Raw genomic sequence first — 22009 nt, 5'->3', positions numbered from 1 at the left:
AAACATAATTGTCACCGTGGTCAGTGCTGCTGTGAAAAGTTGTGTTCAATACATCTGATGCACACTGAGTTGCGCGCTGAAACTTTATTTGATCCTCGGTATTGTAACATGATTTCTGACAACTACTAACCCCACGCGGGAATTATTTCATGTCCCAGTACGAACCTTAGCTGAGGATGAGGCCTGCTGAGAGCTAAACGAGGTATGGAGAGATATGCATCAATCAGGAAGGAAGACAAACGTGCAGAATCTGCGGGGAGTTATTCAGAAAATTTGAATGAAATGATAAATATCAACAAGAAGAAAGAGTTGATCATACAGCTCCATTGAAGCGCCTTCATCATACATCTTGTAGACTCCACAGCCATATATCACTCGTCCCGAGGCGTTCAGATGCCTAATTGAACAACTCTATCGCATCCAAAATTACATTTGGAGCCAGAAAGCCAGCACCGGAACTTCCGCTCGTACAGCTAATCTTGATGGTGTTGCTTCCGCTAACCAACGTACCAGCTGGTATATCATAGTTGTAGACCTCGCCATACCCCCGATATGCGCCTCGAGTCAAACCACGCGAATCGATCTTTGTTGGCGCAGCAGGTGTGGCAGCGCTGAAGCTATTGACTACAACTGATGGACGACAACCAGCGAAGGAGAGTGTGGTACCAACACGGAGTGTCGCTGCGGCGGTAGAGGTGCCCGAAAACTTGATGGTAAGGGGGTTGTTGTCTTTGACGATAGCCATGGGGACACTGTCAAGGGTGCTAGAGCCAACTGTATACGTCAATGGACCCCAGGATGCCATGCGCGAATCTGTGGGGTGCATTCGCAATTGCTTGTCTGCGTTGCGGAAGCCTTTGGGCTGGCCATCCCATTCGCCGATGCGCCAGACTGAAGTCTTGGTTTCGGTATCGGCAGCAATGTTCGCAGTGGTTGCCTTTCCGGCTGAGACTGTCACACTGGCGGCTTTGACCTTGAACTCCCCCTGGTAGAGGACCTGGGTGTAGGTGCCAGGCCTCATTGCTGGCGATGTGAATTTGCCGCTGCTATCAGCGTACGCCCAGTATTGGGATGCATCGTTGTACCAGTGCAACACCCGTTGGAAACTGGAGCTAACACCTGTTGCCGTTCCAGTCACTGTACCCCTGGCGGATGGAGCCACATAGCCTGTTACACTAAGGTCCTTGAAGAATGTAGTGTCCATACTGGAGCCACCTGCGGGTATACCAGAGCGAGAGAAGGCTAGGGCATACGGCCCGTGCAGACCCTGACGGAACTTCTCTGTTTGAACGTGGCCTGAAATGTACGCGTATGAAATCAGTGTATGCCTCATATGCAGTTCTTACAGGGTCATTCCTTACCACTGTTCATGTAGAATGTCAATGAAGTGTAGTCTCCTAGAGCGAGGGTATACAAAGTCAGTATATGTCTCATATTCAAGTTGTAGAGAGACATCTCTTACCTCCATTGTTTGTGTTGATGTCGCGGTGGAAAGGGCCACCGGATGAGGCTTCGTAAGAGTAGGAGTTCATAAGGAAGCAGGCGTGAACTGCGTCGGTACCATCACGATAGACACAGTGCTAAAACACGTCAATAAAGAAACTCAGTAAGATGATGGCTTGGAGGGACACTTACTGTAGTGTCGTCAATGAAGCGCTCACTCGAGTAAAATTTACTTCGCGTTTGCCCATTTACTACAAACACATCTGACCCTTCGACCGTCGATGTCGACCCAACAGTTGTTGATACGACGCCAAAGGGATACTCTAGTGGTAGAGCGCTACTTTTCAGACGAGCGATGAAGCGCAATTCACCGATGCTGGGCTCGGCAGTCGTATATGTCGCCATGTATATTGTCGCTTCGCCGGACTTCGCGACAAGGTAGTGCGTCAAGGTACTAGTCGTGCAAGTAACCTTGACATATTGGCCTGATTCATTCTATCAGCTCCCAATCCCGAAGTAAGGGATATATAACTGACTGCTAATCGTCTCGTACTTGACAGTTGCAGTGCCTAGCCCAGACGAGATGTGCGATCCCTTCTCCGACGACTGCAACTCTTCTCCTCGGTATTTGATCGAAGTGATATCACAGCTCTTTGCATTGACGGTAAAGATGAGGGGATTGGACGCGCCAGTATCAACAACAATGTTGTCCCCACTCTGTGAGGCGCCAAAAGCGGCCAGTGCCGAGGGAGAGAGCGTGGCCGCAGCCAACAGTGCGCTCTTGAACAACATGGCAAGAGACGAAGGTTTCGAAACTATTGATCAACAGAATGGCCAGTAGAAGTCAAAGGAATAGCACAGACTTGTAAAAAGAATGTTGGTTTGATACCCTTACCTATATGCTCACCTCTCGAACCAACAGCAAGGACTTGCTACATTGTGCAATACCAGTCGGTTGCAAATGCTCCGAAATACTCATCACGCCCACCCGGGTCTTCCACTAGCCAGAAAGCTTCCACATCTCTTATCCAAGAAAAGCCACATTTGCGGTCGTTTGACATCCCAATTCACCGCACTATGAGACCGAAAGGGCGGGTGGTATACTAAGCAGAGGTAGTGATTCATGCTGGGTACATACACCTCGGCATGAGATCGCTTTAATTCCCCGGATCGACAATATTGAGTGATGATGTTGTCCTAGGGGCTAAGATTGCTATGAGGGGTGGATGATTCCGGAGTCCGGGGTATATGCACAATTAGTGGCGGAACATCTTGGCCTGTAAGACAAGCATTATGGAACAACTTGGCTGGACTGCATGGGGTAACGCCGTTGCCGACATGGTCAAAAAAGTCCGGAAAACCGGTCGCAAGGAGCGAATAAGGGTTTCATGTAGAGATGGGACGTTATTGAAATGGCAAAAAAGCGTCGCGGTAAGTCGTCTGCAAGGTGGGTGTGCTACGGCTCTTTTGGATATTAAGGTTTGAAATAGAGCCGAGGACTCGCGAGAAATTAGTTCTTTCGTAAACGGGAATAAGACTATATATGAAGGCACGTCAGAAACAGTTAAAAGAACGAATGTTACTAAAGATGACCCTAGCCACAGTGCGATATTCCCTTGTCGCTCAATCATCGCCACCTGGGCAGTCATTTCTGTACAGTGGATTGACTTCCACCTCTCGGCACCAAAGCGCCCACGGCCTCGTCAGTGTGCCTGAAATCGACTCCCAGGCATCATGGCATTCGCTGTCGCTCAAGTACTTCAAATTACCGCCCTCAACCTTGGCATGTCCTGACTTGATCTTCCCACCAGCTTGAACATCTACCTTGCCTTCAAGCGCGTAGCCGGTGTGGGCGTTCAATATTGTCATTGCCGTCGTTTGCGCCGTGGCTGCCTCCCTTGTGTATATCGCTTGGTAGACAGCTTCCTCGATGCCGTGCGCGACGGTCGTAAAGCCATGTCCTTGGAGCAGAACAACTGCGTGATCAGGATCCATCTTGGGCTCTGCGGATGAACCACCGAGCTGCGTCGGCAGAGCGGAGCGTACTTTTGAATATATGAAGCCAGTTGAAGTTGCTGGTTTAAACGCAGCTGCGAGGGACGAGCCAAGTGTACTATCGCGGACAAGGAGGTCATGCTTGGAGCCTGATGGGTAGTGGCTCGAGGCATCCCAGACTGGAACGTTGGTACCTAGATCGAATGCATCAGCGCCTGGCAAGATATTGTGGTTCGGGAAACTTACCCAAGAAGCCAGCCATGTGTATGGTGTTCTTCAGTGGCACACCGCTTACACAATACGGCAGCACGTCGGCAGCATGGCTATGCACCACACAGTTGATGGCAGGAAATCTCTTGTATATCTCACTATGGATGTGCCTCTCGAGGTAGCCTGGCTTCGCATTCTTCTCGACCGCCTCCGCACCGTCCACGTTGTATTCAACCAAATCGTCTTGTGAGCTGACGAGTGCTGGCGGCATGTTGCAAGGCATCCAGAAGGTCGCAGGGTTATCCGGCGACCGCACCGAGATGTGTCCATATGCGTCTAGGATTTTTGCATTGTGGAGGATATGGCAGGCTGTAACCAGGCCCTTGAAGAGGTCTTCAAGGCCTACCTTTTCGCGTTTCGGGAAGTATCCAGCGGACATTTTTCAGAGATACAGTTAGTGCTTGCGACATCTTGGGTTGCGGCATGTGCAAGTTGTATAGAGATGTTGTTCCTGCTTCGCGCATCCGATGACGTGCGTTGCCCGCGGGTGGGGGCGGGGAAATGACTGGCGGGTGCACCGCTCCTGGGCCAGCAGTTTCCAAGCATCTTCAACCACACTACAGCATCGACGAACCTATATCCACCCACTCCAAGCATACCCTTTGCTTCCATACACGAACACTGGAGAAGAGTTTAGGTTGATTCCTCACTGTATGCGGCATAAGAAAACTATCGTACATTGTTTGGTGGCGTGTTCATCCACTCAGCCATTGATGTTGCCATCCACCATCCCCTTTAATTCATTGTATGCTCGTTGTCTATATCTGTGTATGCGATATGCCAAACGCCGTGTTTCACCACAAGCGTGCAGAAAGCTCTATGAGCTGGACGTGTCAGTCCAATGGTTGATATGCCGTTAACCCCTTCGTGTGCCTGCACTGGACATTGCTGCCAGTGCCGACTACAGTAAGGTTGCCTAGCCGCATCCTACAAGTCCCCTGAATGTCCATACTTCCAATGCCTGTCACGGCTGGCGAAGTATCCCACCCAGATGTTCTCTTTTGTGAATGACGCCGGTAGTATGCATCAACGTCAGATCTCCCCTTTGCGTACGTCGGTCACAGCTTCTCTCTGTCATGTGTATCGTCTTCTTTCCCTCATCAACCCATCTCCACGTCAGCGTCTTGCTCTCCCATACCATCCACAAGATCACTGTCGCCACTCTCCCCACTTGTCTCCTCGCTGTCGCTGTCTTCGTCCACAATCTTGCCTTCCACCTCGCACTTCCTCGCATAACAACAGCCGTTCGATTCTTCTTTACCACCGACCCCAATCCCAATGTACAAGCCCTGTTTCACCTCCTCGATAATCTTATCAAGGTCAACCGTGCAGTCGCCATCGTTCTCGTAGATAATCTTCTTGGCTCGGCTATTGGCTGCTGCCTTTGTGGAATGCACCGAAGTGATGTGCGCGGTGCCGATGTTATCATGAAAGCTCGAGGCGGTCGGATAGCAAGTATCGGTCACGATGTATATCATATAGGGACCCGAGGTCGCAGCGTTTACGATGGTAGCGGTTGGCGGATTGGGTTGTTCGATGCTTTGCTGAATGTACGAATCGCCGTCGTGGATGTTTTGGTTGTTGTCGTTATCGTAGGAGCGCTGGGTAGGTGTAGGCCCATCCTTGCTGTTCATGAAATGGTGGGTGTTTTGAGAGTCGGGCGCCATCGCAGGCGACGAGCTCTTCTCCAACAGCACAGCTAACGGAGAGTAACGACAACTGCGGCGGAATATAAAAATGCGAGAATAGGACTATTATCGCAAAAAAAGGAAAAAGAAAGAAAGAGAGACTAGTTGGCTCTTGCAAGATATGCAATGCCACCACACTTTCCAAACGCAGCCCAAAAAAACCGACGCAAAAGTTTACGATGTTGCAAGCATGGGAATCTGACGCACAAAGAGGGGTTTTCTGGAAAAAAGCGATGTGCGGCTAGACCGCATTTCTAATTTATAATACTCACAGTGCGTCGAGTGGGTGCGGCCGTGTGCCAGTATTTGCTCCGCGGAGGACAGAAATGCGAGAAGAAGGCTTCTTTTTAGCTTATGGGAAGTGGCGAACATTCCCACAAGGAGCACATGAGGCTCGCGACACTTCCTCTGCATTTGCCACACAGAGCAAGCAGGGAAGATGTTAGGGATCTCACGCGCATCACCAACCATGCCTCAGCCACAGCTTAATGCCCAAAATTATATTCGAGAAAATTCCTTTTTCCTTGCAAAGGTGATCTGTCGGCGAAATAAAAGTCAAAAGTTGTTGATCTTGCAACAAATAGGGCGTTGGTCACTGGGGTCACGCGGAGATCATGGACAAATCTAAAGACTTGTAGCAACTCTGCCCGAGCTGCTGCGTGACTTTTCTGCCCGACCTCGCCGCCGGATGCGATGGGTGGGGTTTCGCGTCGTTGCCAGTCCCATCATGGGCCGAAAAGAAAAGAAGAAGCCGCTGGCATGTGCGAGCGGTACGTAGAAATGATCAGCTACCGCTTAGATCTAGAGTGCCCACAGTCGTGACCCTGGCTGCAAACGTGTTCTAGACACTGTGGACCTGGTGGTCCCTGAAGTTGAGTAGTGTAGTGCGGCTCCAGGTGCCGACGACGAATCACACGTCTTGGAAATGCGCTTAGCGTACTGGAGCAGATTCCGAGATCAGATGCTAGTTCGTGACGTTGTCCAAGGATACCCGATCCCTGCATTGTGCACCGCGGCATCCGATTGCGGGAGAGCTGGTTAGCGGTCCATCCGGTTGATCGGGTGAGAACACTGGGCCTGAGGCTGAAAGTCCTCGAACCTGGGACCGCAAGGCTTAGTCTGCAACTTACTTTTACTAGCATACCATGTCTTTGTTACCGACCGGCAGATGTTGTTGCAAAGCCAAAAGATGTCGGAAGACCTGGCATCGGCACGGCAGGTCACATTCCCACAACTACATCGACATCTGATACCTTCCTCGTCCTCATCCTGGTTGTCAGTCTGTACCAACAAAGTCCTGGGTACTGATCTCTGTAGCGAACCAAGAATGTCTTGGAGCAGTTGAGTTTTTGCGATGCATGCAACACGCCAAGTCAGATTTTCACAAATCACATTATATGTAGTCATACAGGATCCAAGACAGATGCAGCCCACTCTCCACCTGCCGTCATGTTTGTTTGCTATGCCAGACCTAGCGCCACCAGCTCCGTACGCTGCTAAGTTTATCCGTCCCTATGATACAAAAGAGAGAAAGGAGACCATGGTAGTGCCATGGGAAGAAGACAGGATGAGTTTACTCCTCCTTTTGCGTCGCCGACTGGGCTTCGCTGGCTGGCTGAGCCTCCTCCTGATGCTGCTCAACGCTCTTTTCCTTCTGTTGGTCCTCGGCGACCTCGACAGTTGGTGGAGCCTCGCTGGCTTCAGGAGCGTTGGCTTGTTCCTGCGTCTCGGGATTACGGCCCTCGGCGTCAGGATGGGGAGGGGCAACGCCATTTTCCTCAGCATCGCCATGTGAGTCCACGAGGCCCTCATAGATCTCGTGACCTTCACCATCGATAATACGGGTCCGGGTCTCGTAGCGGGTCTTGAAGCTGACTTTGCCGGCAAGTGCTGATACCTCATCATCGTCGAGGATACGGCCGTTCTCGTCGCGGTACTCAATACGCTCTTCTTTCGATACAACCGGGAGGTCCTTGGGAGGCTCCTGAGGTGGCTGGGAAACTACCGCTTGTTCAGACATCACATTCTCCTGCTTCGGCTCCTTTGCTTCCTGGATTGGTTGCTGATTTTGCTGCTGATTTTGCTGCTCCTTGGGTTGCTCTTGCTGAACTTGGGGAACGACTTCTGGTGCGGCTTGGACTGGAGGCGCAGGAGGTGCAGAAGAAGGTACAGCGACAGATGCTACCGGCTCAGAGTGCATGGTGTTGTATGCTTCATACTGGAATCAGTTAGTAGGTGTCGGCCGTTCACCATGTGAAGAGTACTTACAGAAGTGAGGAAGTTGTTGCAGTCCCAGTCCCAAGAGTCGAAGAGCTTGACACTGTTGCAAGCATCCTTGGTCCATGCGTTGCCGTATGCTAATGGAGAGTATACAGTGAAGACCGTGATGGCGATAGCCAGGAAACCAACAGCTGCTGCTTGACCGATAGCAGGGTACTGCCTCAGGCCAAAGACGCTGAAGCGGTAGCTTACAAAGTCGAAGATCTGGCAAAGAGCGAGAATGGCAAAGTAAAGAGCGGGTAGGTAGTGGTGCAAGAACAGTTGACGCGCCATCAGGTAGAATGGGAAGTAATGGAAGGCCCATCCGAGAATACTCATGCCGACCTCGTAGTCGAAACGCTTGAAGGTGACATTGCTGTAGTCGCGGTAGCCGCGCTGCCAGCGAAGGATTGCGATACCCTTGATAGCAATGTAGAGAGCAATGAGCGCGCTAGAGCTCCACCAAATCACTGGGTTACCCAAAAGGTAGATCTGACGGTTGTGCTTGCCCCAGAAGTTGATACCGCGGCGTAGGATTGGCCAAGATGGAGGGCGAGAATCCCAGGCATGCGATTCAGTAAGGCCAGCGTTGGTCTTCCACATGACCTTCTGCAATTCCCAGAACTTGCCGAAAAACCCGGGGTTACGGTAGTTGACCTTCTCGACCTCACCATCCACCATCAACGGGTGGACATTGCCCTCGATGTACCAGACGCTGTTGGGCAAGGTACCTTGCCTAGCGCAGGTAACCTCTTGCTGCTCAAAACCCCAGTCGGGAAGCTTGACTTTGTGCGAGAATAGCGCGCAGCCAGTCATGACGTGGACAAGCCTAAACTTCGTCTGGATAGTTCGGACGCGCTTCTTAGCCACGGCTCCGTCAGACTTGCTCTTAACAATCTCAATACGGAAGAGGTCGTTCGCGTCGCCCTCAAAGCCTTCGTAGCCGTACGCAGAAACTTCGTTTTGCCAGTCAGCCTCAGTAACAGGCGCGCGGACATCGTGGGAGTGAAGGCGGCGATCGGTAGTGATATGGTAAAGACGAATGACACCACCATCCTCGATGTAATCTGGGCCGACGTTGTCCCATGCCTTTGGGCTTGTGAGGTTTGGTCCATTGTAGTCTTCAGGCATGATCGGCAGAGTCTGGTTCTCTAGAATCCAGATATTGTTCTCGTCCTTGTGAGGATAGAGCGTGATTTGTTGCTGCTTGCTACCGGTTGGGTACATGTGACTGTGTGAGTGAAGGTATCCACCCTGAGTGTTCCAGTGGCGCAGAGAGACACGGCTTCCATAGGCGACGTCAGCAGGAACAGCTTGCATGCCCTTGGAGTTCAGTGTCGCTTGGAATTCCGAGGACATGAAGCCGTCACCTTCGCCAGGGTTGACCAGGCAGAGGAAATGGATTCCGAACATGGCCATATAGAACGAGACAGGAATGACAATCAAGCAGAACATGCGGGCGAAGAAGTGCTTGAACCATAATCGTGGTGTGACGTTCTTGGTGTCCCCAAGAAGGACCCAGAGTTGCACAAGCGTCAAGCTGCCGACCCAGGCAATAGTAAATAGGCCAACCCACTTGACACTGACTGTCGCGCCGAGTCCAACACCGGAAGTGACCAACCAGAACCACCAGGATGGCTGGAAGGCCTTTGCGGGTCCTTGTTCGTGCTGGTTCATGAAGCTTGTCCAGGCGAGTGCGGTAAGGGCTGTGAAGATGACGAGCGGCGAGTCGAGGAGGATAAGGCGGGACTGGGTCACGAGTGCGTTGTCTAGCAATGGTTAGTATATATGGTGATAGATGGATGTGTGCGTCCTACCGAAGATGACGAGGCCAGCACCCAGGGCTGCGGTGGTAGTACGGCAGCCAGCAGCCTTCAGAGTAAGGAACATGGTCGGAATCGTCAGAATACCGAGGATGGCGGGCAACATGCGCATAGTGACATATGGAACCTTGGGCTCCAGGTAATCCTTGCCAATATCCTTGAAGTCGAAGTTTCCGTCAAATCCACCTAACCATCCTGCCAATGTGATGAGGAGTTTCGCAAGCGGAGGGTGGACATCCATGAAGAACCTGCCCTTGATGTATTTCGACGCAAACCCACCGAAGCTGAGATGTAAGTCAGCGAACAAGTTCTTTAGATTCTTGCTTAGACGATGCGGCTTACTGGACTTCGTCGAAGACAACGCTGGTCGGCTGTTGAATGCGGAAGAGGCGTACAACAGCAGCCACGCCAGTCAACATGGCCAACAACGACCAGTCCGATCCGGGGAGGTTGAAGATATCATGGTCTTGCACTCCCTCGGAGGTGTAGCCTTGGACATTCTGCTGCTGCTGCTGATGCTGCGTCTTTTGCTGCTTTCGGCCGTTGGGTGCTGGCGACCGCGACTTGGAACGCGACTTGGATCTCTTCGATTGGGGCTTCTCGCCTAGGTAGGCATTGGATGCCGATAGGCTCGCCATGACGGCGGGAGGTGACGATGTGTCGTGGCTCGATCAGCTGGTAGACGGCGTTGTACCAAAAGTTGGGAACGCTGCGGAGTTGCAACTATAGTCTGGGTGGAAGGCGCTTGGGGCCAATGTCGTAACAAAAAGAATTAAAGAGAGTTGAAAAAGAGTCCCATCAAGATGAGAGGAGAGAAGAGGTGGGAGTCTCAATGGTAGGCGCAACAGTTCAAGCTAGGGGGAGGGTCCCGCGAGGAGTAGTGGTTGCGTTGCGTACCAATTAACCCTAGTTGCAAGCTGTTCCTTACGACGGGCCTTACCGAACTGGGAGGGCTGAAAATAGGTCAAGGCCCGTATAGAACAATCACTCCACGCAATGTTCTGTCCAAGTTGAAGAGTCCAGGCAATCTTTCCGGCAATAGTGGTCTGACGACTTGACAGCGTTCGCAAGCCGAGGCGCCTTGGGTATTGCGCCGAGTGCTTCACCTTGACATGTGTGGCTGGTGCGTGTGGCTCAACTGTGGCTGAAAATCGTCGGCCCGGAACATCTTTCTCGCAGCAGCGGGCCTGTTGTACTATGGGAACTTTGCGACAACTCCAAGCCCAGTCGCCGCTACCCCATCGTCCGCAACCGCCCCACGCGATCTACGCGCAAGCCAGTAACAGCAGGTAGTCGCGATTGAGATCTTGCTCCCGGCGCCTAGAAAGAACCCCTTGTTCCTGCCCTGGCGATCGGTTTACCTATCTTTTGCGACTTGTAAACAGGACTACCGATACCATCCCTCGAACCCGTAACGAACATCATCACAACGCGCCATGGCCAACTCTAACGGTGAAGGCGCTCCTGCAGGACCGCCAGAGCTCGACGTCAAGCCACCAGAGAACCTGGTTATCCCCCCACCCAACGTGCGCGAAACGATCGCAAAGACGGCTGATTTCGTCGCTCGCCGAGGCGAATCACATTTCAATGGACTGAAGCAGCGCGTCACGTCTGATCCTTCAGCTGCGAACAACCGTAACTTTGTATTCGTTTTGGAGGAGGACCCCTACAATGCCTACTTCCTGTGGTATCTTCAGCAACTCAAGGAGGGCCATGGGCGATCAGCTGGAAGTGCTAAGCAAGTGGTTGACAACAAACCCAAGGGTCCTCCAGAACCGCCCAAGTTCCGCTTTTCCGCGCGTATGCCCAACATCAGCGCAAAGGATTTGGAGGTGTTGAAGCTCACTGCTCTGTACACGGCGCGCGTGGGTGAGAACTGGTTGAAGGACTTGCGCAACCGTGAGTCTGGCAACTTTCAGTTTGATTTTCTCCGACCAAATCACAGCTTCTTCCAGTTCTTCCGATCGCTCGTTGAACAGTACAAGATCCTGCTTGAGGAAGAAGCCACAGTCGAGGCACGCATCGAGGAGTTGCAGCAAAACATCAAGAACCGATTCCATGTGTTAGATCGCGCCAAGGGACGCGCCGAGTACGTCAAATATGTGACTGCACAGAAAGAGAAAGAGGAGAAGAAGGTGGAGGCCGAGAAGCAAGAGTATGCGACGGTCGACTGGCACGACTTTACAGTCATCGCGACTGTGCTCTTTGATGAAGCTGACGATGCAGCGGATCTGCCTCCTCCCGCACAGCTGAATGATCTGCAGTCGCAGTCGCTCGAACAGAAGGCTGCGGTCTCACTATCAACAAGGCGTCTCGAAGAAGCCATGCCCGACGAGATGACTTACTACAACGTCTCACAGCAGCAGGTCCTACCGCCTCAGATGCCGCCAAACTACGCCCCTGCCGCACCACCTGTGCAGCCACCCTATGGCGTACCGTCCTACGCGCCTCCCCCTATGCCCGACTATCGGACGCCGGCACAGATATCACGCGAGGAAGAGCAAGCTCGGCAGGCAAGGGAGCGTCAAGCGGAGAACGAGCAGCGCGCACGCGCTCAGGCTGCTGCCAGAGGAGCGCCTGGTCGCATTGTCACAGACTACGTTCCCCGCGCTGCCGCAAAGAAGGCAAACGTTCCGATGGCCGTATGCCCTAACTGCAAGCAGCAAATCCCCTCAAACGAGATGGACGAGCACATTCGCAGTAAGTTTTCCCCTTTTTCTATTTTTCCAAGAGCCTTTACTAACGCTGTATGCTAGTCGAATTGCTTGATCCACGCTGGAAGGAACAGCGCGACAAGGCGGAAGCCCGGTACTCTACCACGATTAACACCGCCGACGTTGCAAACAACCTTAAACGTTTCGCTAGTCAGCGCGAAGATATCTACGATGGTGCTACAGGATTACCCATATCTGCAGAGGAAGAAGCTCGGAGGAAGAAAGCTGCACTGTCGTACGACGGCCAGCCTGATCCTGCCAAGGACGCTGCCCGTATTTCGCAAATGCAAAGCATGAATGTCCAGGAGCAGCTTCGCAGGATTCAAGAGAAGCATCGCCAATAGGGCGTAGATACGAGTAAGTCTTGATTTTTCTTCCACGTGATTCGTTGTTCAGGACATCAATTGCTCTACTTGCATTGGGTGGCGTTTTTGGCGATGTCACTTGTGTATACCACCGACCAGACGCCAAAAGAGCTTCATAGGTTCGATAGTTCCGAGTCATTAGCTCGGTTGTAAAACAACAGCTGCAAAAGCTTAATGAAAAGTGTACCTCAATTTCGTGCTCCGTCTACAATCCGTTTCCGCAGTGTTTAGCGTGGGGCAAGCTGTGGTAGTTCTGCTCACTGCTCGGACTTTCGAAGCTTCGCTCCGACATGTGCCCCAGACCTATGACCTAACCAGCGACTTTTATTCCCAGGTCGCACCGTCCTCATACACACTTCCGCACATCGTCCGCAATCATGTCATTAGCACAGGCAACAAAATGCGACATGGCCTATCAGGTGCGCTCGCTCGTACGTACCCCTCCTACATTATTTCGATATATCCGCTGCAGCGACTCATGATGTGTCGCCTCATGTGATTCGCGCAGTACTTCTACACTGTCCCTACGTGTACTGTGCAGATGCACTGCGCGCGCACATGTCGCTTCTCTTGTCGTAGAACATTGACTAATTACTCTCTGCAGTACCGCTCCCTCCTGCGCCAGAGCAGCCAGTTCGCCGCCTACAATTTCCGCGAATATGCCAAACGGAGAACTCGCGATGCGTTCCGGGACAGCAAGAATGTGACAGAAGAGCGAACAATACAAGAGCTGGTACAGAAGGGCTTGAGCGAATTGCAAATGCTGAAGGTAAGATAGATTTCTGCTCGTTCGGTATTGGAGGTGGAGGGTCTGCAGCGCGCAGCGGAGAAGGTGGCAAGCAAGACAGATCGCAGCCTATAAACCCATCAGGGGATGCATTTTGTGGGATGCGACAACGACGGATGGGGCGCAGGAGTGTAGCACGGAATGCACTGGGATGGACGCTGACTCGGTTCACAGAGGCAAACGGTGATAAGCCAATTCTACCAGATCGATCGATTAGTCGTCGAAGGAGGGAAAGAGGGCAAGCAAAAGGGTGACAGAAATGACATCGTCAGAGTGAAGGATCAGGGCTGGGACTGAGTGGTCCGCTCAAAAGTGCGGATACGGATAATGAGACGAAATGATCTTGTAACAATATGGCGTGCATTGCATGCGGATGCGGGAACATGCACGGTAGCAGAACAGCTGCGCCTGTCCCGACGACGATGGAAAATCGAGAATGAGTATACTGTACTATATCGTGCCTGTCATTCAACTCTATCGAATGGAATGTTCAGATTAAATGTGAAGTTCGCATGACAACAAGCATCGGTACTTCTTGCGCTTGTACAAAAAACATGAGTTGTTAGGAAAACATCACGACTATTGTTGGTGTGAATGTTTCATTGTCTTGTCTTCTATCGTGTGTATATTGTTTGATTTGCGGAACTTATAAGTGGCTCGTTCGTATGCGTCATTGCAGAACTGGGATCAACCAAACCACAATGCTAGATCAGATAGAAGTATATCCGAGAGTTGACTGAATTGGATTTGATGTTTTAAAATTGACTGAAATCACTTTATTGAGAGGCTATGCAGAAGACTGATGATTGCGTCTCAAGTCTCAAGGCAGCGATCGCAGATGCACTCAAAAGGGTCTAGCGGCGCACGGTTGTGCCTGCCATCTGCAAAGCGACGCGCTTCCCCTTCACGCATCGCGACTTCCCGTTGCATTGCGCCGACTCTCATACCCACTTTCACCGACTGATCCAGTCCTTATCGAGGAAACCACACGTCGCCATGGCTCCGGTACGTCACCTCATCTTTCCGTTCGAGCGTGCATCCTCAAGCTGCGTCTGTTACATCGAGTTGCCGCCATTTGCACGCGCGCGACGTAACATCGCTATTGCCATCACGTGCATCGCATCCTGAACATCTCATCTTCTTATCATCGACGCGACATCGTTTTGTGGAGGAAACGTCGCAAAGAGATCGCCTTGTGGTCTAGAGCCTCGCCTGCTTGACGGGTGGTGATGAGTACCTCATTGGTACCTACTTTCCACTCATGCAAAGCAGCGGCCATGACCTATTTTTCTTTAATCTGAACAAGATAGCATATACGCGCGTATGTTTGTCAGACTGGAAGCTAACATCATGTGACTAGTTCCGGAACAGGGACCGATCCAACAGATCAGGGCGTGGTCAAATAGAACATAATGTGTTAGAAGGACTTCCCATCAGTCAATACCGGGAAGCAGAAATTACTATTGAACCAAATTCGGCCGATAACAAACCTTTGGATAAGGATGCTTGGCCTGAACTACCCATGCCTCGAGACTCTCACATGTTGCCTGAGCATTCTCAACAGTTACTGCGAGCAGCACGATCTGGGAAGTTATATAAGCCACCCGCACCTCCAGAAGACGACAACGAGATGAAGGATGAAGAAGAAGAGACCAAAGAAATTCGTACAGGATTCACTATCAAGAAGTACGTCAAAGTCGCACGACATCTAGAAGTCCCGGAACCAGAATATCTTGCAAAGAGAAGGAAGGGTCTACCGTCACCCTACGTCAATGGTCAGGTCGCACAACCTGCACTGCGAGAAACCAAAGTAAAGAAGCTCGATGCCGATGGCAATGTGGCTGTTTACAAAGTGCTTGTACCAGAAGGTCAGGCTGTAGAAGGCGAAGTTCAACCCACAGACGCCGCGATTGAAGTCGCACCAGCTACTGCGGCGCCAGGCACCATCGTCGAAGGAGTTGGTGTGGTGAACGCGGAGGGCGTGGTCGTAGCTAACGACATTCTACAACAAACGCCACCTAGGCGAAGGCCACCACCTCCTAAGAAGAAGGTGAAGCGTGGAGGTCCGGGCAGAGGCAAGAAGAAGGTCGTCTTCGCCGAGGGTGGAGCAGAGCAAGGAACGCCAGCATCACTTGCTGGTGGTGACTTGCTGGGTGTACCAGGCGTCAAACAAGAGGATGGATCAGTAGCACCTTCAGATGGCGGAGATACACCAATGGCAGACGCCGGCGGCGAGGAAGAGGAGGCTTCTGGCGAGGAGGGCTCAGAAGACGAGGACCAAGACATGGAACATACCTCTAACCCAGCGACCCCTCAGACATCTTCTGTAGCTCCGACCAGCGCTCCAGCGAACGAGATATCTAGCTTCACAGAGGCTACTCCAGCAGAAAGCGCCGAGCTAGCTACCGAAGCACCACCGACTTCCAACGAGCCTTCCGAAGATACCGCAACAATCGAAAGGACCACACTCGAAGCCGTCCCGGCTGACACGACCGACACGATTATGCAAACGCCGAAGCGTGACCCTTCAAGTTCACCTGATCTACCGCTCTCTGCCGTCTCCCATAGTCGCCAGAACTCTATGAACCAGATCTCGACATCTGATACCACCACAGAAGCCTTCATTCCTGGAGATGCTCAGAATGAAGTCCTAGCGCCAACCGTGGAAGAGAGCACGGCACCAGCACCGGTGGTGGCATCTGAGCCTCAGCCCGAACCCGAACCCGAATCTGTTCCTGCACCAGTACCCGAAGCTGAGCTCAAAGCTGAGCCCAAAGCTGAGCCTGAACCTGTGCAACAAACATCAGTCGCTCCTCCCGCGCCACGTTCCGAGTCAGACCCTATGGGAAGTCTTGAGCGACAGCTGGAGAAAGACAACGAGGATATGAGTGGGTCATAGAATGGCCAAGCCAAATCCTTCCGCACTTCAAAAGCTTGTTTCATTTGCTGTACATTGTGTGCAACTGCAGCAGGAAGGCAACCAAAGAACAGAGTCAGGAACTCGTGTGCCCATATGCGAGGAACTGTGGGTGCATATGTTTATGGATTTGAGCATAGCTTTAGTCTTTAGTCAGGCGTTACGCACATCATTGTATTAATATCAACGACCTTATCACTTTTCTGACCTACTTTCCTTGATTCACACGCTGCTCATTTCCTAGTTGCTGGGGGCTCTTTTCCCGCATATTTCCGTAGTGTATTGCTGTTGCCGATGGAGATATGAGCGTTATGGTCAGATACGCTACCCCACATTCTCACGCACGCTCATACGTCATTTTCAACTTTCCCCGTCGGGAACCACATTTATCACACCCTCACTAACTCAGCCTAGGAGACACTAACGCAACAAAGGCAGGTCATTTACCGTGCTATCGGCCTTGTGTTCGAGTGTATATATGAGTGACTGACTTCACAGCAATTGAATCTTACCTTCCCGGAAATCTCGCGATATTGGATAAGCAGACATCATGCCTTCGATAAGCGACATCGTGAAGGCAAGCCAGCCTGACCTAGCCTCATATGAGGAGCTTTGTAAGTACTCTTTCAATTCCGTCGATACTAGCATTAACGGCGATCCAGACAAATGGTTCCACACGCACCCCGAGCTCTCTTTTCAAGAAGCCAAGACTGCCGAGGCCATCGTAAAACATCTCGAAACCTTCAAGGCTTTCACGATCCACACTTCTATCGGCGGCCACGGTATTGCTGCCAGCTTCTCCAACGGCCCTGGAAAGACCCTTCTCTTACGTGCTGACATTGACGCGCTGCCTGTTGAAGAGAAGACCGGGCTGAACTATGCGAGTACGGCGCGTATGAAGGACTTAGATGATGTTGAGAAACCCATTATGCATGCCTGTGGCCATGACATGCATATTACAGCGTTGCTTGCAGCGGCAGAAACTCTAGTCAAATGTAAAGACGCATGGAGCGGAGAACTGATTCTGGTGTTTCAACCAGCGGAAGAGAGGGCAGGCGGTGCGCAAAACATGGTAGACGACGGGCTCTACCAGAAGGTCAAGGAGCCAGACGTCGTTGTCGGCGCGCATGTCATGCCAGAAAGAGCCGGTGTCATAGGAACAAAGCATGGTTTGATCGCCAGCTCTGCAGATAGATTTCAACTCCGCATCGAGGGCCGGCAAGCCCACGCATCCACCCCACACCGCGGCATCGATCCTATCCTTCAAGCCGCTTCCACAATTATGCGTCTCCAATCCATTGTAGCGCGAGAAGTAGATCCCCTGGACTTCGCCGTCGTAACAGTCTCTGCCTTCCATGCCGGCGACGCCGAAAATATCATTCCCTCGGAAGCCAACCTAAAGATCGACGTCCGCGCCGCCTTGCCCCAGACCCGCGAACGTGTACTTGCTAGCGTGAAGCGTATCGTCGCTGCCGAGGCCGAAGCATCAAACAATCCAAATGCTCCCACCTTGACACCAACAACGCAGTTCCCCTTACTCTTCAATGATGCCGACATTACCAATGCACTAGAAGAGTCGTTCTCAGCTCACTTTCAACCTGGCAAGCATTCTTATCAGTCTGACATTGCGCGCTTGCAGGGTTCAGAAGACTTTGGTATCTTGGCTACCGCGATCGGTAAGCCGAGTTGCTTTTTCTTATATGGAGGAACGGATCCAGCGGTTTGGGACAAGGCGGAGAAGGAGGGAAGGCTTAGTGAGGATGTTCCAGGAAACCATAGTCCGTTCTTCGCACCGGTTGTGCAGCCTACGTTGACGGTGGGAATGGAGGGATATGTTGTTGCTGCATTGACCTTCCTGAAGAAAGCGGAGTGAGTGAGTTGTTAAGAATTTCTTTTGTGCGAGAAGGCAAGTGCCAGAGGCGTTCTAGGTGGTAAGGTATGGTGTAAGGGAACGAGATGCTTAAGGTCGGGCGTAGATCACGAACAGCTATGTGTGCCTCAAGCGTAACAGGTTTAGTCTTGGTATCTAAGTGTATCCATCGGTCCTCTTCCTAATCAATCTTATATCTGGCCCAGTTCTGTCTATTCCATCCACTGACTTCTTTCCCCTGGTCTTAGAAGACCAGATCTTCACCAGTGTTCCGTGTCTCACTTTCGCCTGCTACCTACGTATGCCGACCAAACGTAGAATGAGATTCTTGAATGAGGTCCGACTATAGGGTCAACGCAAAGTCGTCTTAGTTCTCAGGAAGTAACGGCTGGAAAACTCTTTTGGGAGGTGGGCTTACCATATCGTCCCATGGTTCGGCTCGTTGGGTTGGCGTTATGGGTGTCGGCCTGGAGGTGGTGGCATATGATCGCGGCAGCGGGATCTGCTCATCGGTAGACATATGCTCTCTCTTGTCGACAACGGCGAGTACGAGACCAGCCATAGGCATGAGCCAGAGTAAACTTCTATGTGTTAGTATGGTTCTGCATACGTCATGAGCTGTACTCACCATTCAAAGGCTCCTATAACAACCCTTACGACAAACGTTTTGACGTGGGCTGTAGGATCTACTTCTCCCCATTGCGAGATCAACACAACGATCAATGCAGTATCGACTAGCCAGAAAAAGCTCATGAACAGGTGTATTGCTAGCGAGATCTTGATGTTGTGCGTTGTTGTAGATGTACATAGACGTACGATATAATACGTGCACGTTAGGATCGTGAAGGCGGCCTAAGGACAATATTAGCTAGGCATGTAAAACGAGGTTTCATTACGCACAAGTGCTATAGAGTACACCAGAATGTTATCTGCAGGAGACTGGATGATGTGGGCATCTAACCCGAGGATGATGATCGTAAACAGCAGCCGCGCAGTGTGCTCGACTGCAAACTTCGTGTGCTTCGGCAATGAAAGATCTTGACGGTATCTTTGTATTCTATTCATGATGGTTGTCTGATGAAGGAGATTGGTCGATTAATGAGGTCTTCAATGTGGAAGCATATGAGCAATGGACGGAGGAATGGGTACAAGAAATAAAAGTGGAGGCGGTAAGTGTAAACTTTCTTATACAGAGAGATAGTAAGTTTACTGAAAGTACTGACGGCTGTCTCAGACATCAGAAAAGCGTATGCTTGTGTCTGTTTGGCTAAACGATTTTCATTGGTCCTGTCGAAAGACAGTATTGAGACATCCAAGACCTACAGCCTCCTTGAACCACATACGTTGTATCCAATACCTGGCCTAAGCATTTCCCGTCCCAGCCGATGGTTTCCTGTACGAGAGTGCCTCCTCACGATGTTCTTCCAGGTCATGACCTCCACCTCTAGATTATTTGGCTTCGGCGGATAATAAGTACGCCCCTCATAGGCGGATCATCATCTAGTTGGTCAAAGACCTCATCGATTCTTGAACGACACAACTCGATAAGAGCTGAACATCGGTCGACTTCCTTCTGGATGCGTCGACGTTGACGTTGCAGGCTCGCTAATTTGTTAACAGTATTTCGGGCCTGGAAGGAGAGGACAACAAGACCGATATACAGAAGGAGAATTGACGAGAGGAAGCAAACGAACATAAGAAATGCGGCCGAAACGCAGAGCGGATGCTCTTTGATCAGTATCAAGTCGCGCAGCATAGACAGTCTAAATGTAGCGAGGTTTCCTAGATCTGTTCTTGGTGTGGGAGTTAGGAAAAGTCAAGAAGTGTTGAGATAGACGAAGTCTGCAGAAGACATCGATATGGGTATCAGCGTGTAAACATCCACTATCATATATGTTCGGCACTCAGCTTGCTGCAAGGTGAGCACGCGGGATTGTTATCAGTAGCTGTTGCGCATGAGTAGTCACGAAGCAGTTTCTCAAACTCAACAATCTGCTGCTCAGGACGTGTCCCAAACGCAGTAACTGCTTGAGCGTGGGCGCCTTGGTGTTCAACAAAAGATATCCATTTCCAGTTGTTCCATGTGGTATGACAGTAAGGAATGCGAGGAATATGCTATCGTTCGCCCATCTCGTAGAAGTGCCCATTTCCAGCCTCCTTGCGCCACGCGCTAAGTCATTAGCGCGTGCATTGACCTTTCCCGAGGTCCACCTCCTTTTGCAGACTGGTGTCTTTCAATCTGTGCCTCCCGACAGCAAAAGCACGCGCTGTACACTAGCAACAAGGCTCTCTGATGACTCTAATCCAATACACTCGTGTCATCAAACCCAAAGTCACAAATATGCAAGTCGTGCCGCGCGGCCGTGCCGCCGCCCCACAGCTTCCGGGGTCGCATTTCGCCTCGCCCAATAGCAACACAGAACGCGCTCTTGACCGTGACAAGCTCAACCACAAGCACGCCTCCCGATACAGACGCCTGCCAATGATTTCCTCGCCTTGAACACATACAAGGTGTGACTGAAAGAGCGAGTTATAGCGTGGCTGCTTGGTACTCCGCATTCGGCAGTCCAGATTTCCATTTTATGTGATGAAGCACACCATGGCTTTCGTAGTGAACCACAAGCCGTGAAGGTGAGTCGGTGGTTTCCTCGTTATATGTAGACTGAGATCCGCTTCGCTCTTTCATTGTTGCTCAGTCGGTTGTGTTGTCGTCCTCCGAAGTCATTCTTTCCAATTAGTCACTCATTTACGACATGCTTCCTTTCTCGTCTCTCGTTATCACTGCGCTGCTAGGCGCCGTAGCTAGCAATGCTGCGCCACTCGTTCAGGAGCGAGGTATGTTGGAGTTGCGGAATGTTCTCAACAATGTCAACTGATAAGTCCCAGGAATCGCAGCAGACCTTCTGGGTAGCTTCAAATTGATGGAGCAGTATGCTTCGGCGGCATACTGCTCAAACAACTATGACTCTACCGGTGATCAGATTGAGTGCTCGACTGGGAACTGCCCGCTTGTGCAAGATGCTGATTCTACTACTGTCATTGAGTATAGTAGGTAAGTTCACAACCCAATCTTGCGTTTAGCAGTCCAGGATGAGACTTACATAACCACGAGCTACAAATATGCTAATGACGACTAGACAGGAGACCTCGACTGATGTTACCGGCTTTGTCGCCATCGACCACACCAACAAACTTGTAGTGGTTGCCTTCCGCGGTAGTCAAACAATCGATGCCTGGCGCACCAACCTTGACTTCGGCACTACTAAAACGGACATTTGTCCTGGCTGCACTGCGCATAGCGGTTTCTGGCAGTCTTGGACAGATGCGCGCGATACGGTGTTGCCCGCTGTGAAGCAAGCGTCTGCCGCATTTCCTAGCTACAAGATCACCGTAACAGGGCACTCGCTAGGCGGCGCCATCGCTACACTCGCAGCGGCAAGCATGCGCAACGCTGGCTACACTGTGGCGCTGTACAACTTCGGATCACCGAGGATAGGAGGCAGCAAGATCAGCTCTTATATCACGAATCAAGCTGGTGGGAACTATCGGGTCACACATTGGAACGACCCGGTTCCCAAGCTGCCGCTGTTGACGATGGGTTATGTTCATATCAGTCCTGAGTACTACATCAATAAGCCGAACAGGCAAGAGGTGTCGGCTGGGGACATCAAGACCTATGATGGCGCTATGAATTTGAGGGGTAACATGGCCTGGCTTATCATGGACATTGAAGCTCATCGATGGTACTTCGGGAGTGTGTACACTTGCGGTACTAAGAAGTTGAAACGCGGGGTTTTAGAGATGAGAGATGTCGAGGGAGACATGGAGATTGTCACCACGTTTTGAATAGCCTAAAGGTTGCTTGTGCCCTCTTTAAT

At 51.3% G+C, this 22009-nt stretch overlaps 11 protein-coding genes across 11 annotated transcripts; 5 read left to right on the top strand and 6 right to left on the bottom strand.

Annotated features, from left to right (window-relative positions):
• Positions 1-1083: 1083 nt before the first annotated feature.
• CC77DRAFT_8187 (Rhamnogalacturonase B) lies at positions 1084-2467 on the bottom strand. The gene is made up of 5 exons (XM_018533310.1): positions 1980-2467; positions 1636-1928; positions 1463-1580; positions 1362-1397; positions 1084-1306 (listed from the first exon to the last, which is right to left on the bottom strand). Exons 1-5 carry the CDS (start codon positions 2233-2235, stop codon positions 1176-1178), a joined length of 834 nt encoding a protein of 277 aa, XP_018391250.1. The 5' UTR covers positions 2236-2467; the 3' UTR covers positions 1084-1175.
• A 530-nt stretch (positions 2468-2997) lies between these two features.
• CC77DRAFT_8101 (arad-like aldolase/epimerase) lies at positions 2998-4401 on the bottom strand. The gene is made up of 2 exons (XM_018533295.1): positions 3685-4401; positions 2998-3632 (listed from the first exon to the last, which is right to left on the bottom strand). The coding sequence occupies exons 1-2, from the start codon at positions 4085-4087 to the stop codon at positions 3067-3069; spliced, it is 969 nt and encodes a 322-aa protein (XP_018391249.1). The 5' UTR covers positions 4088-4401; the 3' UTR covers positions 2998-3066.
• A 407-nt stretch (positions 4402-4808) lies between these two features.
• CC77DRAFT_924426 (hypothetical protein) lies at positions 4809-5342 on the bottom strand (the record flags this gene model as incomplete). Its single annotated transcript, XM_018533806.1, has 1 exon — positions 4809-5342. The coding sequence occupies one exon, from the start codon at positions 5340-5342 to the stop codon at positions 4809-4811; it is 534 nt and encodes a 177-aa protein (XP_018391248.1).
• A 1430-nt stretch (positions 5343-6772) lies between these two features.
• Positions 6773-10538, bottom strand: CC77DRAFT_1015189 (dolichyl-phosphate-mannose-protein mannosyltransferase 1). Its single transcript, XM_018523975.1, has 4 exons — positions 9821-10538; positions 9473-9762; positions 7665-9424; positions 6773-7614 (listed from the first exon to the last, which is right to left on the bottom strand). The coding sequence occupies exons 1-4, from the start codon at positions 10114-10116 to the stop codon at positions 6970-6972; spliced, it is 2991 nt and encodes a 996-aa protein (XP_018391247.1). The 5' UTR covers positions 10117-10538; the 3' UTR covers positions 6773-6969.
• Positions 10539-10607: 69 nt separating this feature from the next.
• Positions 10608-12742, top strand: CC77DRAFT_978094 (hypothetical protein). Its single transcript, XM_018535993.1, has 2 exons — positions 10608-12178; positions 12235-12742. Exons 1-2 carry the CDS (start codon positions 10915-10917, stop codon positions 12534-12536), a joined length of 1566 nt encoding a protein of 521 aa, XP_018391246.1. The 5' UTR covers positions 10608-10914; the 3' UTR covers positions 12537-12742.
• A 192-nt stretch (positions 12743-12934) lies between these two features.
• On the top strand, positions 12935-13641 carry CC77DRAFT_1089801 (hypothetical protein; the record flags this gene model as incomplete). The annotated part of the gene is made up of 3 exons (XM_018529490.1): positions 12935-12988; positions 13162-13326; positions 13519-13641. The coding sequence occupies 3 exons, from the start codon at positions 12935-12937 to the stop codon at positions 13639-13641; spliced, it is 342 nt and encodes a 113-aa protein (XP_018391245.1).
• Positions 13642-14282: 641 nt separating this feature from the next.
• Positions 14283-16452, top strand: CC77DRAFT_1015187 (hypothetical protein). Its single transcript, XM_018523974.1, has 2 exons — positions 14283-14349; positions 14705-16452. Exons 1-2 carry the CDS (start codon positions 14341-14343, stop codon positions 16241-16243), a joined length of 1548 nt encoding a protein of 515 aa, XP_018391244.1. The 5' UTR covers positions 14283-14340; the 3' UTR covers positions 16244-16452.
• Positions 16453-16614: 162 nt separating this feature from the next.
• Positions 16615-18333, top strand: CC77DRAFT_1045619 (hippurate hydrolase). The gene is made up of 2 exons (XM_018527412.1): positions 16615-16875; positions 16924-18333. Exons 1-2 carry the CDS (start codon positions 16812-16814, stop codon positions 18132-18134), a joined length of 1275 nt encoding a protein of 424 aa, XP_018391243.1. The 5' UTR covers positions 16615-16811; the 3' UTR covers positions 18135-18333.
• Positions 18334-18498: 165 nt separating this feature from the next.
• CC77DRAFT_1055943 (hypothetical protein) lies at positions 18499-19196 on the bottom strand (the record flags this gene model as incomplete). The annotated part of the gene is made up of 3 exons (XM_018527867.1): positions 18499-18712; positions 18760-18983; positions 19032-19196. 3 exons carry the CDS (start codon positions 19194-19196, stop codon positions 18499-18501), a joined length of 603 nt encoding a protein of 200 aa, XP_018391242.1.
• Positions 19197-19476: 280 nt separating this feature from the next.
• Positions 19477-20053, bottom strand: CC77DRAFT_7963 (hypothetical protein). The gene has a single exon (XM_018533232.1). It carries the CDS (start codon positions 19885-19887, stop codon positions 19576-19578), a length of 312 nt encoding a protein of 103 aa, XP_018391241.1. The 5' UTR covers positions 19888-20053; the 3' UTR covers positions 19477-19575.
• A 999-nt stretch (positions 20054-21052) lies between these two features.
• On the top strand, positions 21053-21977 carry CC77DRAFT_1026980 (alpha/beta-hydrolase; the record flags this gene model as incomplete). Its single annotated transcript, XM_018526344.1, has 2 exons — positions 21053-21183; positions 21269-21977. 2 exons carry the CDS (start codon positions 21053-21055, stop codon positions 21975-21977), a joined length of 840 nt encoding a protein of 279 aa, XP_018391240.1.
• Between the last annotated feature and the right edge of the window lie 32 nt (positions 21978-22009).

This window comes from Alternaria alternata, assembly GCF_001642055.1.
Source record: "Alternaria alternata strain SRC1lrK2f unplaced genomic scaffold CC77scaffold_1, whole genome shotgun sequence".
Classification (NCBI taxonomy): domain Eukaryota; kingdom Fungi; phylum Ascomycota; class Dothideomycetes; order Pleosporales; family Pleosporaceae; genus Alternaria; species Alternaria alternata.
This window is presented reverse-complemented; position numbering and strand designations above follow the sequence as displayed.

Coding starts and splice junctions, on each gene's coding strand:
- CC77DRAFT_8187 (XM_018533310.1), bottom strand. CDS start 2,235: ATGTTGTTCAAGAGCGCACTGTTGGCTGCGGCCACGCTCTCTCCCTCG. Junction 1,929..1,979: donor CAAGTACGAGACGATTAGCA/GTCAGTTATATA, acceptor AGAATGAATCAG/GCCAATATGTCAAGGTTACT. Junction 1,307..1,361: donor GACATTCTACATGAACAGTG/GTAAGGAATGAC, acceptor ATTTCATACGCG/TACATTTCAGGCCACGTTCA.
- CC77DRAFT_8101 (XM_018533295.1), bottom strand. CDS start 4,087: ATGTCCGCTGGATACTTCCCGAAACGCGAAAAGGTAGGCCTTGAAGAC. Junction 3,633..3,684: donor ACACATGGCTGGCTTCTTGG/GTAAGTTTCCCG, acceptor CATTCGATCTAG/GTACCAACGTTCCAGTCTGG.
- CC77DRAFT_1015189 (XM_018523975.1), bottom strand. CDS start 10,116: ATGGCGAGCCTATCGGCATCCAATGCCTACCTAGGCGAGAAGCCCCAA. Junction 9,763..9,820: donor GTTGTCTTCGACGAAGTCCA/GTAAGCCGCATC, acceptor CTTACATCTCAG/CTTCGGTGGGTTTGCGTCGA. Junction 9,425..9,472: donor TGCTGGCCTCGTCATCTTCG/GTAGGACGCACA, acceptor AACCATTGCTAG/ACAACGCACTCGTGACCCAG.
- CC77DRAFT_978094 (XM_018535993.1), top strand. CDS start 10,915: ATGGCCAACTCTAACGGTGAAGGCGCTCCTGCAGGACCGCCAGAGCTC. Junction 12,179..12,234: donor GATGGACGAGCACATTCGCA/GTAAGTTTTCCC, acceptor GCTGTATGCTAG/TCGAATTGCTTGATCCACGC.
- CC77DRAFT_1045619 (XM_018527412.1), top strand. CDS start 16,812: ATGCCTTCGATAAGCGACATCGTGAAGGCAAGCCAGCCTGACCTAGCC. Junction 16,876..16,923: donor AGCCTCATATGAGGAGCTTT/GTAAGTACTCTT, acceptor ACGGCGATCCAG/ACAAATGGTTCCACACGCAC.
- CC77DRAFT_7963 (XM_018533232.1), bottom strand. CDS start 19,887: ATGCTGCGCGACTTGATACTGATCAAAGAGCATCCGCTCTGCGTTTCG.